This window comes from Myxine glutinosa, chromosome 12, assembly GCF_964187855.1.
Source record: "Myxine glutinosa chromosome 12, kmMyxGlut1.1, whole genome shotgun sequence".
NCBI classification, from domain to species: Eukaryota; Metazoa; Chordata; class Myxini; order Myxiniformes; family Myxinidae; genus Myxine; species Myxine glutinosa.
In genome coordinates, this window is record NC_136272.1 from 48,923,402 (window position 1) to 48,945,615 (window position 22,214).

The 22,214-nt window shown below is 44.7% G+C and overlaps 1 protein-coding gene across 1 annotated transcript in view; it reads right to left on the bottom strand.

Annotated features, from left to right (window-relative positions):
• The window catches only part of LOC137437234 (dedicator of cytokinesis protein 3-like), a 317,733-nt gene that overhangs the window by 125,719 nt on the left and 169,800 nt on the right, over positions 1-22,214 (bottom strand). Inside the window, exons 16-21 of the mRNA XM_078766260.1 lie at positions 17,646-17,808; positions 16,952-17,058; positions 13,732-13,909; positions 12,262-12,359; positions 11,878-11,961; positions 11,613-11,713 (exon numbers count right to left, since the gene is read on the bottom strand). Of these exons, the coding sequence (XP_078622386.1) occupies positions 11,613-11,713; positions 11,878-11,961; positions 12,262-12,359; positions 13,732-13,909; positions 16,952-17,058; positions 17,646-17,808 (731 nt within the window). The remainder of the gene's footprint in view (positions 1-11,612; positions 11,714-11,877; positions 11,962-12,261; positions 12,360-13,731; positions 13,910-16,951; positions 17,059-17,645; positions 17,809-22,214) is intronic.

Sequence of the window (22,214 nt, forward strand, 5' to 3'; positions counted from 1 at the left end):
TATATACAGACTTGGCATTTAATATGGAATATTTCTTTTGTGGGGGTTAACTTACTTTTCAAGATGACTTAGAACCAAAAGTTCATTGGAATTCTGTTGAAATTATTCTAGATTTTGTTAATGTGACCTTTAAAAGAAACAAAAAACACATTTGACATTTCGAAACAAATAAATTGATCCTTGAAAGTGATGTAAACTGATATCGAACTCAATTCATGGACAGGACTGTGTTAAACTTCTATACGTTTTCCAGAAGTATCTCTATATTTTGCACATTAGCCAAAAAAAATTTCAACAAAAACAAAAGCTAAATTATGACTGGGATTACGGACAGTAAAATTACAGTTCAGTACTTCGTGTAACCCCGAGCATTCAGGAGAGCACGTACATGTCGAGGCATGCTGTTCACGAGATTTGCCAAGGTTTGGACAGGAATCGCTTGCCATGCAGTGACAATAGTCTGCTGCAATTCACGCACAGAGGTCGGCTGCTGGTCCAAGTTGTCGATTTGACGCGTTAATTCTGCCCACAAGTTCTCTATCGGATTCATATCCGGGGACATGGCAGGCCACTCCATATGCTCTACACCACGGTCAGCAAGAAAGTGTTGGATCATGCGAGCACGATGAGGCTGTGCATTGTCATCTTGGAAGACAAAGTTTCCTCGAAAGGCTGCACGAGCAAATGGAAGCAATGTTTCTTCCAGAATGACCCTGTACTTGAACTGGTACAGGTTTCCATTCAGAACAACCAGGTCAGTTTTGCCCCCTGCATGAAAAGCAGCCCAAACGGTCACCCCACCACCTCCATCTTGGACTCTTGGCACTATACAATCTTCGTTGTGGGCTTCATGCACTTGTCTGCGCACTCGGACGTGGCCATCTTGACGATAGACCAGAAATCTAGACTCGTCACTGAAGGTCACGTGATTCCAGTGTCCTGGCTGCCATTGACGGTGCTCTCTGGCCAACTGCAATCGGCGCTGGCTGTGTTGTCTGGTCAGGCGTGGCTTTCTCAGGGGATGCCTGGCACGATAGCCTGCTTGAACCAGTCGTTGGTTGACTAGCCTTCTGGATACAGGCACATTTGTCAGTTGCTGCCACTCAGCCCTAAGCCGATTAGCTAACTTAGTACGGCCATTGCAGACTAACCGGTGCAGCTGGCGATCACCTCTCCTTGTGGTTCTGCGTGGATGTCCTGGCCTCGGTATTGGAGTAGGGACACCCCTCTGAGCATTGCGTTTCAGGATCTTTGACACCTGACCTTGAGTGATGCCATACTGCCGAGCAATAGCACGCTGTTTCATGCCAGAAATCCGTAAAGCCACCACTCCATGACAAACAGCATTGTCAAGTTGACGGACCATCTCCAGAGGAAGCGGCAATAACTTTTGTAGACGTGCAGCAGTTGTTTTCCACTAATACAGAACGCAACAACCCTTATATACCCGATTGTGAAGCCAATCGTCAAATGTACCTGTCCTTACATTTTGTCACGCCACCTGTGATATAATCCTGTTATTGACTTCTTGCTGCGAAAGACAGTCAGTGACATGGTTCTTTCAACAAAGACATCACCGAAGGGTAAAAGAAACTCACCAGATTGATAAACTGAGTTCAGAAAGTAAACCCAAGTCAAGAAAAAAGAAATATTCCATATTAAATGCCAAGTCTGTATATATTATATATATTGTTGCGGATATGAGGATTGTGTTTTTTTTTATTGTGTGCTTTATTATTATTATTGGTTATTCTGCGCCTCCTGCCTCCGGAGCTGTGTAAAGGTCAAAAGGGCATCCCATAATTAGTCCACAAGCATACACGTCAGCCAATCATAGAATACCCCTGTTCGATAGTTATATCTTATTCTGTGTTTTAGGGTAAGGCTGTGTCTCCCATTAATAGAAGTACTCCATTGCACCAAGTGAAAGAGATAGATTCCCTTCATTCCCATTCCCAAAACCTCCATTCCCCCTTTTCGTCGATTGGAAACTACCTCCGCTCCAATTGCCGCCATTGACCACGAGGCAGGGTTGGGGAAGAAAGGCAGGTCCCCACCTCATCATAGAGGGGAGGAGTGAACCAGCCCTTGCCGACCAACCCAGAACGAGGGGTTGGCTTTAGAGGGCGGAGAGAGAACGTTTGGGGGAGGTTCGAAAAGGTTGAGGGGCGGGGCCTATATAACCCACGGCGGGGCGTTTCCAAAAGGAGATGCGCTTTGAGTAGAGTCGAGGAGGGAGGAGATCAGAAGACAGAAAGGCCTTGAGTTGGACTAAGCAAGAGAGGAAGTTGTTGGCCTGGGTGGGACTAAGAAAGAGAGAGAAAGAGTCCTGAAGCTTGTGAGGGAAGCAGAGAGAACCCATCACACCAATCCCCCACCAGCCGCGTTGGCTCCACCAAGCGTTCACCTCCACCAAGGCTCCACCAAGCTCCGCGTTGGCTCCACCAAGCGTTCACCTCCACCAAGGCTCCACCAAGCTCCGCGTTGGCTCCACCAAGCGTTCACCTCCACCAAGGCTCCACCAAGCTCCGCGTTGGCTCCACCAAGCGTTCACCTCCACCAAAGCTCCACCAAGCTCCGCGTTGGCTCCACCAAGCGTTCACCTCCAGCCATCCACCTCCTGCCATTCCTGTCATTCCCCGCGTGAGTCTGTCTTTTGTTTGTTCTGTCCTGGGTTAATTAAGACTGTAGGTAAGCTAGTATTTTCACTGTGTCACCTGCGTCTTATGTGCTTGTAAATAAACGTGACTGCTTTCTTTTTGCTTATGTGTGTAAATAGTAAATAAATTTAGTAGTATTTCCAAACCTTTCTTTGCCTTCGTCTTCCTCTTTGCATTCGTCGTTTTAGTCTTTTCCCTCGTTGAGCAGCCGCGGTGCGATCCGGCCAACGTTTGGGTGGAATCGGGTTCTAATCGGGGAATAACTGTTCGGTCGCGGTAATACACCACCGCTCGGTCAAAATAACATCTTAACCGCGTCCGTAACAATTGGTGTCAGGAGTGGGATTCGAACCTGGGACTAAATTTATTTAGCCCAAATTTTGGACACCAATTGTGTTATTGCCGCAATAATTGGTGTCTGGGAGTGAGATACGGACCCGAAGCGTGCTTAACGCGCTCAAAATTCCAAGCTGCTGGAAATTTGTGTTGAAAAGCAAAAACCAGAATTTTGAAATCGCGCCATGGCTGGTCAAGGCGATCGAATGCCGGTGGGTGAGCTAGAGGAGGGGTTAGGAGTAACCCAGGACGTCGGGGTAATGTATATGGAGGAGGTGGTTGAGGGGGTATCAGACGCGCAAAATGGCGCTCTCGCGCACGAGGTTACGGGCGCGCAAAATGGCGCCTCGCACATGGCCACGGCGCCCGCGACCGTAGCAGCGCCGCCGTTGGATTTGAACCTTTTGTTGCAACAAATCGTGACAGTACCCTTTGTACTACCAACGGTGGCCCAAATGCAAGCCTTCATGGCCGAAATGAATGCAAAAATGGATAGGATGGGGGCCGATTGGGAGGAAAGGGAGCAGAGGGACAGAGACCGCAGGTTGGGCGAGCAGGTCCCACGGGTGCACGAGGAGGTAAAGCGGGTCGAGAAGCGCTGGTTGAGCGAAGCGGAGGAAAGCACGGGTACAATGACGGGGGTAGAAATCGCGACACGGGGTTTGGAAAAGCCGGCGACCGCTGAGGTAGAGGAGGGTGTTTTATTAAAGCCAGCGGTCGTCGAGGTGAATAAAGAAAAAGCAGTGCTGGGAATTAAAATTGAAGAGATGACGGAAGTAGCCCGGCAATTGCAGGGAGAAATGGAAAATGTACAAAGTCCCTGCTCAAATTATGATGATGTACGCACTAACCAAATAAAGAGTTTGCAGGTTTTGGTGCAGGGAGGAAGAAGAAGCCCGAAGGTGAGACGTGCTGTGTATTGTGCGGGGAGATTTTGTAAGAGGATGTTTGGCGACAAAAGAATTTTCGCGCGCTTGGGATCGAGGAGGCATCCGGGCGTTGGTGAAGGGTCCCGTGTGAGTGGAAATGGCACGCGTGTGGAAAAAAAGTGTGCGTCAAGGGGTGAGCATGTTACGAAGCGCGAGTGTGATACCGAGTGCGAGCGAGAATGCACGTCGGGGTGTACGGAGTGTGACACAGGGAGTGAGAGCAATAAAAAGTGTGCGTCAAGGGGTGAGCGTGTTACGGAGCGCGAGTGTGAAACCGAGTACGAGCGAGAATGCACGTCGGGGTGTACGGAGTGTGACACGGAGAGTAAGGTGGTGGTGGAACGTGTGCGAGGAAGCACACCTGAGTTGGTGGTAGCGCGAGTGTGGGAGAGCCCATGTGAGCACGTTAGTGGGTGGATGCCAGAGTGCACGCCCATGGTGAGTGTTACGGAGGATGTAACGGAGGAGAGGTGTGGACCGAGGTGTGCGCGCGGCGAGTGTGCGCAAGAGTGTGCGCGAGAGGAGTGGTGTGTAACAGGGAGAGCGTTGGTGGAATGTACGGACGGCGTTGGAACGCCGGATTTTGTGAGGGTGAAAGGGGTAGCGTATGCGTGTGAGCATGCCGGTGAAGCATCGACGGTAACCGGGTTAGCGGTTTGGGCGACGGATAGCCGATGCGAGCACACGGGGCGCGGTGTGCTTTGTTGGGTGCGAGGCCCGGCGCGGATCGATGCTGCGTCGCTTCTCTTCGAAGCGTCGTTGCCGATTCGGGCTTGGCCCCGCCCCGCACGGTCGAGTCCGGGCCTTGTCAGGCCAGGCGACCGGTCCGGTTCAAGGGCGAGTGGGAGGAAGCGGAACGGTGCCCCCTCGCGGGGACGGGGTTCCGACCGAGGGAGATTGAGCCATCGGGCCCGGGACCGCAAGGTGCCGCGCCGGGATGGTGCGTGGAACCTCGGCCCGACCAAACCACCTCCCTTGAACCGAAAGCCGGACGGATTCAACCTGCAGGCGACCAAACCACCCGAATTCATTGCTCGGCTTTACGAACCGAGTTTAATGATGTCACGACGCACCGAGGCTAGGATATAGCGGACTGTGATGATGGTAGTGATTTGATACGAAATTTATAATAGTGGGTAGAATTGGCAGTAAATGGAAAATTTTTGAATTGGTTGGAATTTGGACGAGCAAAATTGATAGTGGGACCTCCCCGATTTGGTGGGATGGCAACTCTGTCATCCCTCACAACGAGGGGGGCAAAGGAGCACTAGCTTATGGGGTTGATGGCAGTGAAAACTAGCCCGGGTGGGTTAGGATATTGTGTGTAGGGCCCTAGAAGATGACATTAGGTAACGGTAAGATTAGTTAGTGACAATGACACCTGTAGTGGGGACGCAGGTAGTTTAGTGTGGATGATAATGACGTGGGAGCGCAATAGTTTAAAGGGGCGACTGGGAAGCGCAAGTTTCAGAGGGGAGTAGTTAGATGAGATGATGCCGTGTGTGTGAGGATTGAACAGGTGTGATTGCACAGGTGTGCAACTGAACAGGTGTATGGAGCAGTGTTTGAGTGATGGTAATGGTGAGGTGTGTTGTGTTGACCAACTGGTCCAGGAAGGAAGGAGGGTGCAGGTGGCACCAGGTGTGAGTGCACAGGTGTGCACCAACAGGTGTGTGGAAAACATGGAGTGTGGAGTATATGGAGGATTGGAATGGATGGTCGTGGAGTGAGTATGGTGGAAATTGTGGAGTGGAGTGGATGGTGCGAAGGTGTGAATGGGGGAAGAGTGGACCCCCATCACGGATACCCGGGGCGGGTAGTGTAAGTGTTAGGTAGAGGGTACAGGTAAATTGTGGTTGGATATTGGCATCTGTGGTGCGGTTGGAAGAATGATGTTTGGATGGGTGCATTAGTGTTGTGGAAATGGCTGGGCGTGTAGCCTGTTAGTGTGTGTAGTTGGTTTGGGCACTCCACCACTGTGAGGATGTCGGCCAGGTGAGGCCGCAGGTGGGCTCTGGGAGCCGGTAGTAGTTGTTGTGGATGGGGCCCGAGGATCCGGAGGACGGACCCGGGTAGCCCAGTGCCAGAGGGCACCAAGTGGGGTGACAGAGCCAGGAGGGGCCTTCACCAGCTAGATAGGTTAGGGTGAGGAGCTAGGTAAGCTCGGGTGGCAACTGCAGTGGTGGAGGTGTGCAGCTGGGTAGACCTGCTGGGAGAGCTACACGTCGCAGCCCAGAAATTGTGCGAGGGCACCGGGAGATGAATCGGGGGAGTGAGACCCCAAATTGAGAAGCACCACAGTTTGGTCAATGGGAATTGGTTTTTAGAACCCATAGTGTAAGTTGGCCAATGGATTGGCAGGGAAAGACCCCGGGTAGTGTAAAGTGTGTTAAAATCATTTAGAGGATAGTTAGGATGAAGGATCTCCTCGCACCATCTGCATCCACTCACCTGAGGTGACAGGTACTCCACACCATGCCATGTTTTGATTATTTTTTATGATGCAAATGTTTGGATTGTGAGACGCATCATGACGTGGGTATGACATTGTGCTTGATGTTCCATCTCTTCCTCCTTATGAGGATTGATGATGAATTGGGTGATGGCAAATTTTGGTTAGAGGGATTGTGGTGACGAATTTGGTATAGAGGAAATATGGGGAGACGTGACAGTAGCGACGGATTGGTAATGTGTAGATTTTGTACATATGGGGTAAGGGCAAGAGTAGTGTAGGTGACAGGGGGGTGACGTACGGTAGGGACGAGCTTTCTCACTTCGCTCTCCGTACGCATTTTGCCTTGCATTGCCTTATTGATGTGTACCCTTGTGACCTTACCCCTCGCTCATTTGTCTCTTTTGTCTCCCACATGACCTGTGCGCCATTGGGCGCCGAGGGGAGCGTGCGTGAGTCGGCCATTGTGCGCCCGGCACTCTCAGAACCAGCTGTCTGCATCGATGCACCACATTATGGACCACATGCCTGTGGCCGAGCACCACTGATGGACCCCATGGGTTGGGGCATGGCCCCTCTGCTGGAACCGGCCATGAGGGCCCGAAATCTTGCTGGCGGACCTTGGCCACAGGGCACCGATGCCCCACAGGTGAACCACACTAGTCGGCCCTGTGGGCCATAAATAAAATAAAATAAAAAGGACACATTGGGTGCATTTTTCAGTTCAAATAGGCCGCCAGTAAGAAAATGAAAGAATGACAACATCTGGAAGAACAAATAATAATAACCAGCAGAGGGAGCCGAAGAGCAAGAGATCACCTGCAGGGTTAGGGGTTGTTGATTTATTTTTTATTGTTGAACATTGATGAACAGTGATGACTGCACCGATTGGTGCTTGGGTGTGCATTGGTGCGTTTTTGGGTGCTTTAATGGTGCATTGATGCAGAGCAGACTGTCTCCCCCCCAGAAAGAACAATTACAGGTCCTGGGTTAGTTTTGTAAATAAAAATAGCGTCATTGTAAATAATGCTCCCCACCGTCAGTGTGTAGTTTGAAGACCATTCCGCAATTCGGTTAACTGTGGGCGTAAGTCTGTTAGGCAGGGTGCAATGGAGCAGCGGGACACATTTATTTATGTTTTAAAAACTGTCGCACTCAGGGTCAGCTTAAAAGTAGAGGGAACTACACCTACGTGTCACACTAAATAAAAAGTTGTAGGCCCGGGACGTGCCTAAGAGGAGGAGGGTGCAGTGTTGCGGATATGAGGATTGTGTTTTTTTTTATTGTGTGCTTTATTATTATTATTGGTTATTCTGCGCCTCCTGCCTCCGGAGCTGTGTAAAGGTCAAAAGGGCATCCCATAATTAGTCCACAAGCATACACGTCAGCCAATCATAGAATACCCCTGTTCGATAGTTATATCTTATTCTGTGTTTTAGGGTAAGGCTGTGTCTCCCATTAATAGAAGTACTCCATTGCACCAAGTGAAAGAGATAGATTCCCTTCATTCCCATTCCCAAAACCTCCATTCCCCCTTTTCGTCGATTGGAAACTACCTCCGCTCCAATTGCCGCCATTGACCACGAGGCAGGGTTGGGGAAGAAAGGCGCGTCCCCACCTCGTCATAGAGGGGAGGAGTGAACCAGCCCTTGCCGACCAACCCAGAACGAGGGGTTGGCTTTAGAGGGCGGAGAGAGAACGTTTGGGGGAGGTTCGAAAAGGTTGAGGGGCGGGGCCTATATAACCCATGGCGGGGCGTTTCCAAAAGGAGATGCGCTTTGAGTAGAGTCGAGGAGGGAGGAGATCAGAAGACAGAAAGGCCTTGAGTTGGACTAAGCAAGAGAGGAAGTTGTTGGCCTGGGTGGGACTAAGAAAGAGAGAGAAAGAGTCCTGAAGCTTGTGAGGGAAGGAGAGAGAACCCGTCATACCAACCCCCCCCCCAGCCGCGTTGGCTCCACCAAGCGTTCACCTCCACCAAGGCTCCACCAAGCTCCGCGTTGGCTCCACCAAGCGTTCACCTCCACCAAGGCTCCACCAAGCTCCGTGTTGGCTCCACCAAGCGTTCACCTCCACCAAGGCTCCACCAAGCTCCGCGTTGGCTCCACCAAGCGTTCACCTCCACCAAAGCTCCACCAAGCTCCGCGTTGGCTCCACCAAGCATTCACCTCCATCCATCCACCTCCTGCCATTCCTGTCATTCCCCACGTGAGTCTGTCTTTTGTTTGTTCTGTCCTGGGTTAATTAAGACTGTAGGTAAGCTAGTATTTTCACTGTGTCACCTGTGTCTTATGTGCTTGTAAATAAACGTGACTGCTTTCTTTTTGCTTATGTGTGTAAATAGTAAATAAATTTAGTAGTATTTCCAAACCTTTCTTTGCCTTCGTCTTCCTCTTTGCATTCGTCGTTTTAGTCTTTTCCCTCGTTGAGCAGCCACGGTGCGATCCGGCCAACGTTTGGGTGGAATCGGGTTCTAATCGGGGAATAACTGTTCGGTCGCGGTAATACACCACCGCTCGGTCAAAATAACATCTTAACCGCGTCCGTAACAATATATATATATATATATATATATAATCTCTTGCAATGAGCATATGCAGCGGAGCATGCATACCTCGTGTGGCGAACATGTGAGAGTAGTGTATTTTCACTGTCACATGGTGTGTAATACAAAGGTATCCTTTTATCTATTCTCTGAACTATCTTATTATAGAAAGGTACTTCAATGGAGACATGGAAATTTATTGGAGAAATTAAAAAAACTACAGGGGATTGATGAAGTTTATTTACCTCCACCACCTAAGGTGTTTGGAGATTATGTTTTCACCCCTGTTTGCCTGTCTGTCTGTTTGTTTGTCTGTGAGCAGGATATCTCAAAAAGTTATCGACAGATACAGACTAAATTTGGTGGAGGTTGGGTGTGTGATAAGGAAGAATTGATTCAAATTTTAGTGAAGATGTGGATCTGGTGACGATAATTCTTAAGTGATTCTCTCACTATTTAGTTATCGGGCCAAAATAATATGTATCACAATATCTCAAATAGTTGTGGATATATTTGGACAAAACTTGGTGGAGAGGTTGGTTGTTTTAAAGAGGAAGAATCAATTCGAGTTTGTTGAAGATCCGAATCTGGATACAATAATGTTTTTATTTTTCCAAGTGATTCTTCACCATTGAGAGATAGGGCCAAAAATATATATACCATGATATTTGAAAAAGTGATGGATGGGTTGTTACAAAACATGGATAATTTGGTGGATGATTTGGGTAGGTGATAAGAAGTTGATTAGATTTTGTTTAAGGTCTTGATGCAGATCCGGCCTATCAGTGGGATGCAAAACGTAAACTGTCGGAGGTATGTGGTCTCCCGAGTGTCATTCTAGTTTCTCAAAAAAATCCTCTTTGACCCAAACAAACCTGTCCCATAGATGTGGCAGCACCTTGATGACATATGTTCACATATCTTTGCAACAGGTTATTTAACCATTTCCGGACATGGGCTTTGATGTCTTCGTCAATCATAAAATTAATGCCACCTAAATATATATTTAAGCATTCTCGGAGTTGGTTGGGCAGTGTTCTTGTGAAATTTTCAACCCATCTGCACTCAAGTAGTAATGTGCTATTGTCATGCAGTAAAGTCACATCCTGATGCTGCATACCTGTCTGTCATCTACATATTTATTATTTCATTTCACAGCATAAGAAGTAAATCAAGGTAGTACTCTGTTACATTCATGTTTTTTCCAACTCCAATAAACTCACACAAATTAAACCTGCAAGCTTGTACCTGATGGCTTAACCTGGATTGTTTGTTGTTTTGGTGGTGGGATGAAGAATGCCTCCACTCCATGGTGGCTTACCATTTTTTGTAAAAGTTGTCGAGGCTCGTATAAGAGCTAACACACAGAACATATAATAAAGGGAGCGGGAAACAAGAAGGGGCGAGAGAGGGAAACAACAGTATGGAACAGGAACATCAGGAGATCTGTGGAAGGGAGAGGGCTGGCGGCGGGATAAACAAGATGTACACTATTAGGACCTTCAGGAAAGAAAATCGAATTTAAAGGAGGTGAATTTGGGGTGTATTAACGGGAGGTAGAAAAGATCAAGGTTTTGGATGGGGAAAGATAAGAGATGGTGGTGAGCAGCTGTTTTAAAAACCTGGAAGGATGAGAGGGATTGAAGAGAGTGTGGGAATTTGTTCCAGAGGCGGGAGAAAAGAGGAATGAAAGAGTGAAGGTGAGCAGTGAGTGTCATGGCAGGAAATGATTGACCTTGGTCTCATCAAGTCAACATCCTGTACAATAATCAGCTCCTTCCCTGTACTATCAGTTAAGGAGCTTTGTTATGATGACCATGAAACTTGCCTTTTCATCAAACACAAGGTCCTCCAGTGTTCATCTTGGAATCGTTTATTGAATATCAAGTGAGAATGAATGATTGTCCCCACACTTTCAGTTGTCACATCTAAATTTGTCTGCAATTTCATGTCTGGCTGTTTGACGATTTTCCAAAATTAGCAGTTAAACATGTTTAATGTTTGTCTGAGTGACAGTCATTGGTTGCAAGTGACAATGCTCAAGATCAGTCACCAATTCATGGCCATCTTTATTTAACTCATTTCAACTAGATGAAACATCTGCATCATCAATCTAAGCTGGTTTGATGTTCTCCATCAAAAGGAAATTAAGGATGCACCTCTGTTCCACAGTACCTGTGACTATATTGGTGCCATCTTGATTGAACCCAGAATGCTTTACCCTGAACGGATGTCACATGCTGTGTAATTTGCTCAGAATAGATAATTACCGTCTGCATTTGGTGAAATAGAGGCATAGCTTGCCAAAAGCTTTATTTAGTGACCGATTTTGACATTTGATTTTCTATGCACCCTTTCGGGCCGTTTTGAAAGAATCTTTGCGCCAAATTTCATCTCTATCGACTCAAATACAAGGAATGGAAAGGCAACATGTCTCATAATTCGTGTTTCATGTTTGACACCGTAATATCGAAACACAGGCCTAAATAAAAAAAATGCTTTGATCATAACATCAGAGATGAGGTGCAAGAGGAGTGTGGGATGAAATAAATAAATAAAGCCATATTCAATGCTGTAATCTAACAATTAGGAGGCAAAAGAAGTTGAAATTGCTAATTGGTAGAAGTCAGACAGATAAGGAAAACGTGATGGCATCAAGTCAATGAACGGAGCATCAGAAGTGTAGTCGATACCTGTAGGCCAAAGCTCCAGCAAAATGCTTGTTGATGTATGTATCGATGACAGGTTTAAAGTGGAGAAACTTGGTGGCCCTCAATAAGTTGATGACAAAAACCTGTAACGAGGAAAGAAATGCCATTTCGTCTTTTCCAACACTGGCTGATGACATTTGCTGGATGCGCATCTGCATCTAAATACATTTTGGAAGATGGTTTCCATTACATTCTACAACAAAATATTCATGGCCGGCATGCTGATGGGATAAGACCATTTTCTCACCAGTGATTGGAACACCAGAGGTCCGTATTTCTCTGTGTTGTCATCAAGAATAGCGAACAGCGCATCCAGGATGTCCTGCAGGAACTACGGGAAACATTTTATATTCTCAAATGTCACTCCTTCAGATAAATGGTTCTTAAAGTTAAAATTACCCGTTTGTGATGTGTAAATACATAATCTTCTCTTCCGATATTTTTTTATCAACAGTTAGAGCAGAGGTAATTTGTAATTTTTTGGGAGTGGACAATACAGAGGAAATGTCATGGGTTTTGTAAAGTAGATTGAAGAAAATGAACTCATAACGATCTACATATTTACAAATAAGCTAGAGTTTAGGAGTTTGGAGTTGGTCATGCCGTGATCCAGGAAGTGATAAAATATTACCTTCACAATCTCTTCTCCTTTGACTTGTCTCAGTTTACCCAGGATGTCCTGGATGGTTTCGGAATGTGATTTCCACTTGAGTAAAGCGAGCAAGTCCTCTGTAGAGTAAAACAAGGTGTTAATGTCATGAAAACAAAATAGTAGCCATTAAATAATATCATGGAGTACGGTAGTACTCCATATAGAGTGATAATCATGGGAAAAAAATGGCCACCGCATCAAATGCGTGCAAAGTAATATGCTGATAAGGTAATATAGAGTGATGATATAAGCCTGTTAAAATCAGATCATTTATTCTCGAGCATTTTCTGAACCACCAAGACTTTAAAAGACGCCAGAATACATCGTTAAAGTACCACATCGGTAGATCGCAAAAACGCCAAATTGTACTTCTTCTTCGTCTTCTTCTCTAAAACAGTTTTTTTTTTTTGTATACAAGATTGAGGCTCATGTAAGAGCTAACATTAATCACAAAAAAGACAAAATGACACATAAAACATAAGATAAAGGGAGCGGGAGACAAGATGGGGAGAGAGAGGGAAGCACACACGCACAACAGTAGAGAACAGGGACATCGGGAGATCTGTGGGAGGGAGAGGGCAGGGGTGAGAGAGGGAGGGTTGGAAAACTGTTGCCCAATCTAACACAATAACGGCAGAAGTGATTAACGTGATTCCAACGCGAGGAAGTTGCTTTCTCTCTGGCTTTTGCACGCAGCCCAAAAAATTTAAAATACATAAAAGTATTAAGTGCTGTATGAAAATAAATCGAACGTAAATGTGGACTCAACCAAAACAAGTCAGGATTCTGGGAGAGAAGGAGTGGAGGGGTGGGGGTGGGGTTGGGAGGAGGGGAATAGACAGAACTATGAGCCAAAAGGGATGCATATCCCCCCTCCCCATCCCCAAAATGAACTGAAATGAGGATTAAAATAATGTCATAACATAGATGGATTTAATCCATACAAAAATAACAAAAATGTATATAACCATTTTCTTATAGAAAAAAAACAAAACAATAATCGCATCGGCATTTCCACATAAGACGGGGAAATCCAAATAGTGGACTGAACCAAAAGCCAGAATTGGGGGGGGGAGTAAAATGTACCATAAGCTGAATTTAATAACGTAAATGGATTTAATCCATACAAAAATAACAGAATATATAATACATTAAACATTTTATGATTTAAAAAAAAAAAACGAATGAAAACTGTGGACTAAAACAAACCCGGATTGACCACAATACGACATCACAATACGACACAACAATCCTCTTACCATCAGAACATTACCATTGTTTAATCCCCCTACATTTATTGTTATTGACAAAGAAAGGCAATCGATGCAGTACTTAAAAATAGGGGGTTGCCTGAAATTCGACATTTTAAAACTTTAGATGTATTAGATGAAGTTTTACAGGATAAACATTTATGAGCTAAAATGGAATAAATTCTACACCAAATTGCACCATTCTGAGTCAGCTTTGTGGAGCACAATAAGACGCTGATCCATAGTGACTCCTTGGAGTTGCGAGTGAAGACACTGGAAGCAGGAGAGCAAGAAATAGCTGGTGAGAGAGTTCCATTGCGGGAACTTGGCAGAGCCAGGTATGAAGGAGGTCCTGTTAGACACCCAGGATCTTCGCACTGTGAACACAACAGTGAACATTGAATGCACATCTAACAATGCGAAATGTTGTGTCCAACAACCATACAATGATGAGCAAGCATACAATAAGCAAGGTATTCATTTCTGCATAATTGTCTTACCAAGGAATCTATTTATTGCCCAAAGGTGACCGTTTAAACATGATAAATGGAGATATTTGAAGCTTTAAAATGTATTGCTATCAAAGGTTTTAAGCATTCATGATAAATCCAGGTCAGGCATTTTTGAAACAGTGTATTATATGATTCTAACCACCACTGTGGGCCTGATAAATGTATGAGCGCAAAGCAAACACAATACAGGCAGAACAGAGTCTGCGAGAATGCTGCGGCAGACTCAGGCCTTCAATTGTAAGTTTAGTACTTCAGATACCCAACAGTGAATGTGTTTGTAAGATTAATGTTCTTTAAAAAAAGTTTAACAGATTCAAAGCTGAAGACACCACCAACTTGTTGCTTGGCAGGCAAGGTCTAGGCCCGGCAATTTGAACACCGAGTGGTCTTCGTCGGGGAATGTGCAAGCATCGTACGCCAAGTGTTAAGTGTCCTCCTAAGTGCAAGGGAGCATCACGTGATTGCAATATATGCAGATTGTGGGACCTTATGTCCATTTAATTTTCACAGCCTTGCTTATGACATTTGGAGTGGTCAGGCCTGTGTATGGGAGTACTAATCTGAGCTTATTTCATCATATAATAAAGAAGAGGTAAAATTATCAAAATATAAATATGAATCTGTATTAACTGACGATATGCTGCATATCATGTGCTGTAATTAGTTGGTGTTGTTGGCATCCTCCCATCTTTGTGAAATGATGGATGCACAGCACCCTTGGTGGTGACATCTAATTGTGTGCTGCCCTTTATTTGATGGCTGAACTGTCCAATTGGTGACTGACAGAACCTTGTGCAAGTGCTGCATCTGATGTCTGTTGTGAGGAGGTCCAGACTGGTACTTTTCCCCTTATGCTGGCACCCATTTTCAACTGTTTGAACCACTACCCCTCTTGATGGGGCATACCATCCCAGAGCTGGTGACGTCATTCTTGTCTGCTGCATATAAGTTTCTCAAATGCAGCAACCTTGATGTTGACAGCCTTGAAGTCACACTTGCAGGCATCCTTGAACCAGAGATTTTGGCATCTTCGTGGTTCCTTACTTCTGGTGGTTGTTTATTTGTCCATTCATGAGATACATCTGGTTGGTTGCCAAGATGCTCAGCAGATTTGCCTTGGAAGGGATTTTAGCATTTGTTTATTTGTCCAATCACGAGATACAGAGGATATGGCAAAGGCAGTGGAGATGGAAGTTGTTTAGTTTTCCTTCTTGGGTGCTATACGTTGTCCATGTTTTGCTGTCGTACAGCAAGCTGCTGTGAATGCAGATCTTGTAGATTAGCATCTTGGCACTGAAGGTCAGCTTGCTGCTGCTCCAGGTATATTTTGTAAGTTGGCCAAAAGTGGTGGCTGCCTTCCTAATGAATGTGTTCACTGTTCAGTTCGTCAAAGTTATCAAGTGACAGATTGTCTGTCACCATGGAACCCAAATAGCAGAATTTTCTGACCACTTCCGTAGGTGTATTGATGAGCATGATCAGTGGCAGATGCATAAAGACTTGTCCCTTGAGAAGAGTTTTATTGATGCCGATGGTGAGGGAGAACATGGTACATACATTAGAGAGGTAGTCCGTGAGAATCTGGTACTGGTCGTCCATGTCAGCGAATAGTGCTGCAAATCAGTGTAGAGGAGCTCTCTGGTAAGGGCATGGTGTAGCTCTGGCTGGACCTTAAGCCTGGATAGGTTGTGCAGCTTTCCATATGCTTCTTCTGTCTTCAGCAAAGCATATGTTAGGAGCATGGAGAAGAAAATACCAAACAACGTGGGGCCAAATCAGAGCCCTGTTTCACCCCCCTCTTTATCTCAAAGTTGCCGCTGTTAATGGTACAGTTTCAAACTTCACAGAAAATGGTTATTAACCAGAAATGTGCGTTACAAAAAAGTGGGTTTGTAACCTCTTTGTCCAAAAAAAATTATTAACCATCTTCTCACCCTGGTGTTGGGCTAGCGGCTAGGGTGCCGGCTTAGGATCCTAGGATCCTGGGTTCGAATCCCGGTCAATCGCTGAATTAACACCAGGGGGGTTGACTCAGCCTGTCATCCTTCCGAGGTCGGCTAATTGAGTACCAGTTCACTGGTAATTCCCTGTTTGTCGTTAAAGGCGGCAAAAAGGGTTGGCGTCAGGAAGGGCATCCTTTATCTTCGATCATACGGCTAAATAAATGTGACCATTTGTTTTTAAGAAGTTCTTTTTTTCATTAAAGAAAGTTCCTTAAAAAGTTATAAAAGAGAGAAAGGTTGGCGGTGGGGGCCCCGAGGTTGTTTGCCTCGGGACCCGGGCTGGCTCTCGACGCTCCTGCATGCAAGACGATGATGAAGACAACGTTAGTTAGGCCCAACCACATGCATATTGCAGTCACGTGATGATCTTTGGAGTGTACTTAACTCCCTTAACAAGATATCTACACAGTCTTTGATGAAGACCATTCAGTAGTCGAAACATTGGACATGAGCGCCGCCTGCTAAGCAGCAATGTACTAGTTGGTGGAGTTCTTCAGTTTTCGAACATGGATTTTCCCAACTCCCGCCAGTTTTTCTGTGAAAGTTAGGCCATCTCACAAGCAGTTTGGCACAATGAATGTGCATGACGATGTGTACATGTCTGAGCAACACCAACCCCATTATGCTTTCAGCCGACATTCTTTAAAAAAATTCCCAAGATGCAAGATGTGTATCCCCGTCCTAAATGTGAAAAAGAAAGCTTGTTTTGGAGATTCTGGGACTCAAATTTGGGGATATAACTGGAATGCATCAAAAACCTTTTCCCATTTCCTTTTCAGTAAAATACTGCATGGAATTTTCTGATTTTTTCCTTTTTTTTTCACTGTGCCAATTTTCACTTAGGTAATTCCACAAAAACCCTCTCATTCCCAGAGATAAACGGTAGTTTATTATACTGACTTGCCTTATACACGCACAACTCATGAATGTCATCTGACAATGTCTTGCCATCCTCTCTCATGAGCGGTGTGAAGGAGAAGCCAAAGAGCTTTTTATCACCTTTTTCTTTTGCTGAAAAGCAACATGATATAATGTAGTCAACAACCTCGTTTCCAAATACGTTGATTTATTTATCTCTCGTCTAGTCCCACAGTTGTCATCATTCATGTCACAGGGTTGGCAAGATAGCTCAGAAATGGCGCACAAGCCTTTGAGCTGTGTCGTCTGTGTTAGAGTCCTAAAACGATGATAAAATGTCACCCTGGTGTTTCACAGGCAGGCCGATGCATCAACGAATGAACCTTTCATCAGATGGGACATAAACCAGGGACCCATCTGCCAGGATTTGATTGGATGATAAATGTTAAAATCTCATTATGTATTTTTCAAACAGTAAGATTAGCGTGGCAATTCTGATAAAATTACAAATTCCGGGCCGAGCATACAGTGGGCACTGCGGTGGCGCAAAACAGTCACACACACATAAAGGATGCAACTATCATCAAGATATGGCACATGAGTGAATAAATTCAGGTAAAGGAATGTAAAAGTTATAATTCACCATTTGTTTCAGATTTGTCAATTATCACTTAATTATACAATGAATAATCTCCAAAGGTGGCAATGTTGACCACAAATATAAGGAGAGCATGACTCACTGGAGCAATGGCGGAACTCAAAGCGCAGGTGGCTGTTGCGAAACTTGTCTATGGGTATCGTGAGTTTGATCAGCTCTCCCCAGCGTGGGTTGTTGCTGTGATACATCACGTAGGAGCGATACTCGTGCAGGTTTGACTCTCCCGAGCCCAGGGTGATATAGTCCTACAGGAAGAGGATTACAGCAAATGTTGGAAAATTGATGTGCTTGGAAGATGGCATACGATTAGCGACTAAGGGGCATTCCCAAACTGAAAATTTTCTCATGAATATGAAATATATTAGATTTTGGAATATATAGCAATCATATACACTACCGGTCAAAAGTTTTAGAACGCCTCAATTTTTCCAGTTTTTATTGAAATGTACGCAGTTTAATGTCTCAATGTACTCTGAAATTAAGCATAGAACAAATAAACAATTGGAGGAAAAAAAGAAATCATAGAATCATTTTGTTTAACAAAATTTAATTTAAATTTTTGACTCAGTAAGTAGCCACCTTTTGCAGATATAACAGCCGAACACACTCGTGGCATTCTTTCTAAAATGGAAATCAAATATTGTTCGGGAAGTTCTTCCCAACACTGTTGCAGAAGTTCCCACAAATGTGTTGCACTTGTAGGTTTGATTTGCTTTCACCCTTCTGTCCAGTTCATCCCAAACCAGCTCGATGGGGTTTAAGTCTGGAGACTGTGCTGGCCATTCCATGATTTGAAGCCTACCGTCTTGTTCTTTTCCTCGAAGGTAGTTTTGACATAGCCTGGAGGTGTGTTTATGGTCATTATCTTGCTGTAGGATGAATCCCTGACCAACTAGGCGTATACCAGAGGGTATTGCATGGCGCTGCAAAATGCTGTGGTAGCCCTTTTGGTCCAGGGTGCCAGTCACTCTGTGCAAGTCGCCGACTCTGGATCCAGCAAAAGAGCCCCAGACCATCACGCTTTCTCCTCAATGTTTTACAGTTGGTGTCACACACTGAGGAACCATCCTTTCGCCTACTCGGCAGCATACAAAAACCCTGCGTGATGAACCAAAGATTTCAAGTTTCGATTCATCGGTCCATAAGACCTTCTTCCAGTCTTCAGTAGTCCACTGGTGGTGCTTCATGGCCCAGGCAAGCCTCTTTTTCTTATTTTGCAATCTCAGCAATGGCTTTCTTACTGCCACTCGATCTGTCAAACCTGCAGCTTGAAGTCTTCTCTTCACAGTTGAAACTGAGACTTGCTTACTTCGAACAGTGTCAAGCTGTGCTTGAAGCTGTTGTCATGTGAGCCGCCTATCACGCAAGCTGTTGACTCTCAGAAACTTGTCTTCTGATTCTGTTGTGGCTTTGGGTCTGCCAGACCTCTTCCTGTCAGAGTTTTCTCCAGTTTCCAATATACTACTTCCTGCAGCGCAATATAGTCCATATAATGCTTCAGAGGGTGTAATAACAGTCTGTTCCAACACTGCTTTTATACAGACAGGGGGTTTGTAATCAAATAATCAGTAGAGGTTGGGACACCTGTAGGAATTGTTTGCATCAACTTTCAAGGCTTAATTTACTTACATTGCTGCAGAACAGCTGTAAGTTGTTAACCCATTAACTCTTCCCTGAAGAAGGCCTTTTTTTACAATATAACTGTGCAATTTACATTATTTTCCCGTTTTTGCTAACCTAAACTTTTTTTTTTAACCTCGAGCAGTTTACTGCTTACCTTTGTGCCATTTCAAGTTATTCACTGGACATTAAACTGCGTACATTTTATAAAAACTGGAAAAATCGAGGTGTTCTAAAACTTTAGACCGGCAGTGTATATGACCATCATTTATATTAATATAAAACAATATGACCAGACTAAGTGGTGTAATGGATACACTTTAGAGTGTCCGCTCCGAGTGTGGGAGGTTGGCAGTTCAAACCCCGGTGAAGTCATACCAAACACTTTAAAAATGGTATGTGCTGCTTCCTTGCTTGATGATTACCATTTAAAACATCAACAAAATGGCCAATCCCTATAAGCTGGCATCCATGTGGAGAAGGAAATGCTCTGCTGAGTGCGGTGAGAAAAGCGGTGCGTTTGTTGTGATGTCGCTGGTACCCAAAGTACTCTGGGGAGTGATGGCACTTCCCCAAGCTCAGTGGCTGTGTTTTATTGTCTTGACTAACAGTCCTATGCTGCATCACATATGTTCATCTATATATATGTCCATGTGTATGTGTGGCAATCCACTGCGAGCCTCAGGTCATGTTAGAAAAAAAGAAATGTTGTTGCGAGACAAATTATCATACCTTAACGTCAAACAACAGAAGGCAAGGTTATTTTGCGTGAAGGCACAGAACAAATTGATGTGGGATTGACATAATGATAAAAGGTGACATTGTATGAAAGATCAGAAATCGAAAGAGTTAAACATCACATGATGCTGAGATGTTCTTTTTAGAGGATTTTGAGGTTATTTTAGGGAATGGAGTAGCAGGATCAGACAAAAGCTGAAAAGCAGTTCAACATTAAGTGAGAATGAGATGCCATTTACAAAACTCTCCACTGATGTCTCATGGGATCAAATCTCATAACCTCATAACATGAGTTTATGAGAGATTCTCATGAAATCTCAAAACATCTCAGGGGAGATGCATCAGAGATTTATGTAAGGTGAAAAGCCAATAAGTGCAGACATTTGGGATTTTGTCCTTCCTACATCAGGGGGCTCTGGAACAAAGTAAGAAATTATAGTCCATTCTTGGGAAAAATGCCAAGGGCATAGAAAAGGCCCCTTTATATGGTATGTGCCATGTGGCAAAGTATAGAAAAGAAGGGAGACATTCAAAAATTCTCGTGTTCATGCTTAACTACCCTTGTGTTCTTAGGAGGAACCAAGTAATGCTCTGGAAAAGTTTATATAAAGGGGTGACAATGTGATTCACACAGCTGCATGAAGAGGTAAATGTATTTTATTTGTCAGATGTAGGGCGCCTCTTTATTTTTTCTTCTGAAATTTTCAGCCGATTTCGTCCAGTAGAAGCCAATAAACGAATTTTCAGTCCCTATGTTACAGTTGCATACAGAGAAACCATCCCATATAAAGGGAGGGGCACTTTGCACCTCTCTTGATTAGTGCTTTTCATAATTGCCTTGTACATGACAAACAGGTGAAAATAACTCCAATATATATACATATATACATACATACAGTCACGTGAAAAAGTAAGTACACCCCATGTAAAGTTTTGACTTTTTAAACATATTTCAACATACAGATTTTGATCTTCATTTCAACAATATTGACAGATAAAGGTGATATAATATAACAAATATCATGAAACATTTACATATTGTAGTCCATTGTATAATTTAAATAAACATAAATGCAAATTTCGCATGCGGAAAAAGTAAGTACACCCTTGGCTCTAATAGGTGGTATTGTCCCCTTTGGCAGAAACAACCTCAAGAAGGCGTTTCTTATAAATGTCTACCAGTCTCTGACATCGACTGGGAGAAATTTTTGTCCACTCCTCCATGCAGAATTCTTTCAGCTGTGCGATGTTTGAGGGGTTTCTTGCATGCACAGCTCGTTTGAAATCCCGCCCACAACATCTAGATGGGATTTAGATCCGGGCTTTGACTTGGCCATTCCAGAACCCTCCATTTCTTTCTTTTCAGCCATTCCTTGGTGGATTTGCTGGTATGTTTAGGGTCATTGTCATGTTGCAAGGTCCACCTTCGGTTGAGCTTAAACCTTCCGACAGATGTCCTCACAATATCCTCAAGCACTCTCTGGTACAATGAAGAATTCATAGTGGATTATATGATGGTGAGCTGCCCAGGCCCTGATGCAGCAAAGCTGCCCCAAACCATAATATTTCCACCACAATGCTTTACAGTTGGTATCAGGTTCTTGTGGCCAAATGCTGTCTTTGGTTTTCGCCAAACATGTCTTCTGGTACTGTGGCCAAATAGCTCCACCTTTGACTCATCTGTCCAGAGCACATTGTTCCAGAAGTGCTGGTCTTTGCCTCGGTGTTCATTGGCAAACTTTAGACTTGCCTTGATGTTCTTTCTGAACAGCAAAGGTTTCCTCCTGACACACCTCCCATGTAGATCAAATTTGTGCAGCCTCTTTCTAAGGGTAGACTCGTGCCCTTTGACATCAACAGTGGCAAGAGCTACCTGTAGGTCCCGTGATGACATTCTGGGGTTCTTAGAGACTTCTTTCAGCATCTTGTGGTCTGCTCTCGGGCTGAACTTGCTGGGGCGGCCTGGCCTGAACAAGTTGGCAGTTGTTTGGAATCTTCGCCACTTGTAGATGATCTTCCGGACAGTCGAATGATTGATTTCAAATTGTTTGGAGATCTTTTTAAATCCCTTCCCAGACTCATAGGCATCTATAACCTTCTTTGTGAAGGCCTCAGAGAGCTCTTTTGATCGAGGCATGGTGACGCCGCACACTTCAAAAACAAAGAGTTGTAAATCATGGAAATCATGGAACAAAGCATGGAAATCTCCACGCATGGCTGGCGGACTTCCTCTCTAGTCGTAGTCAACGTGTGGCCCTGAATGGGTTTCTCTCATCTCCTCTTCCTGTTCAGG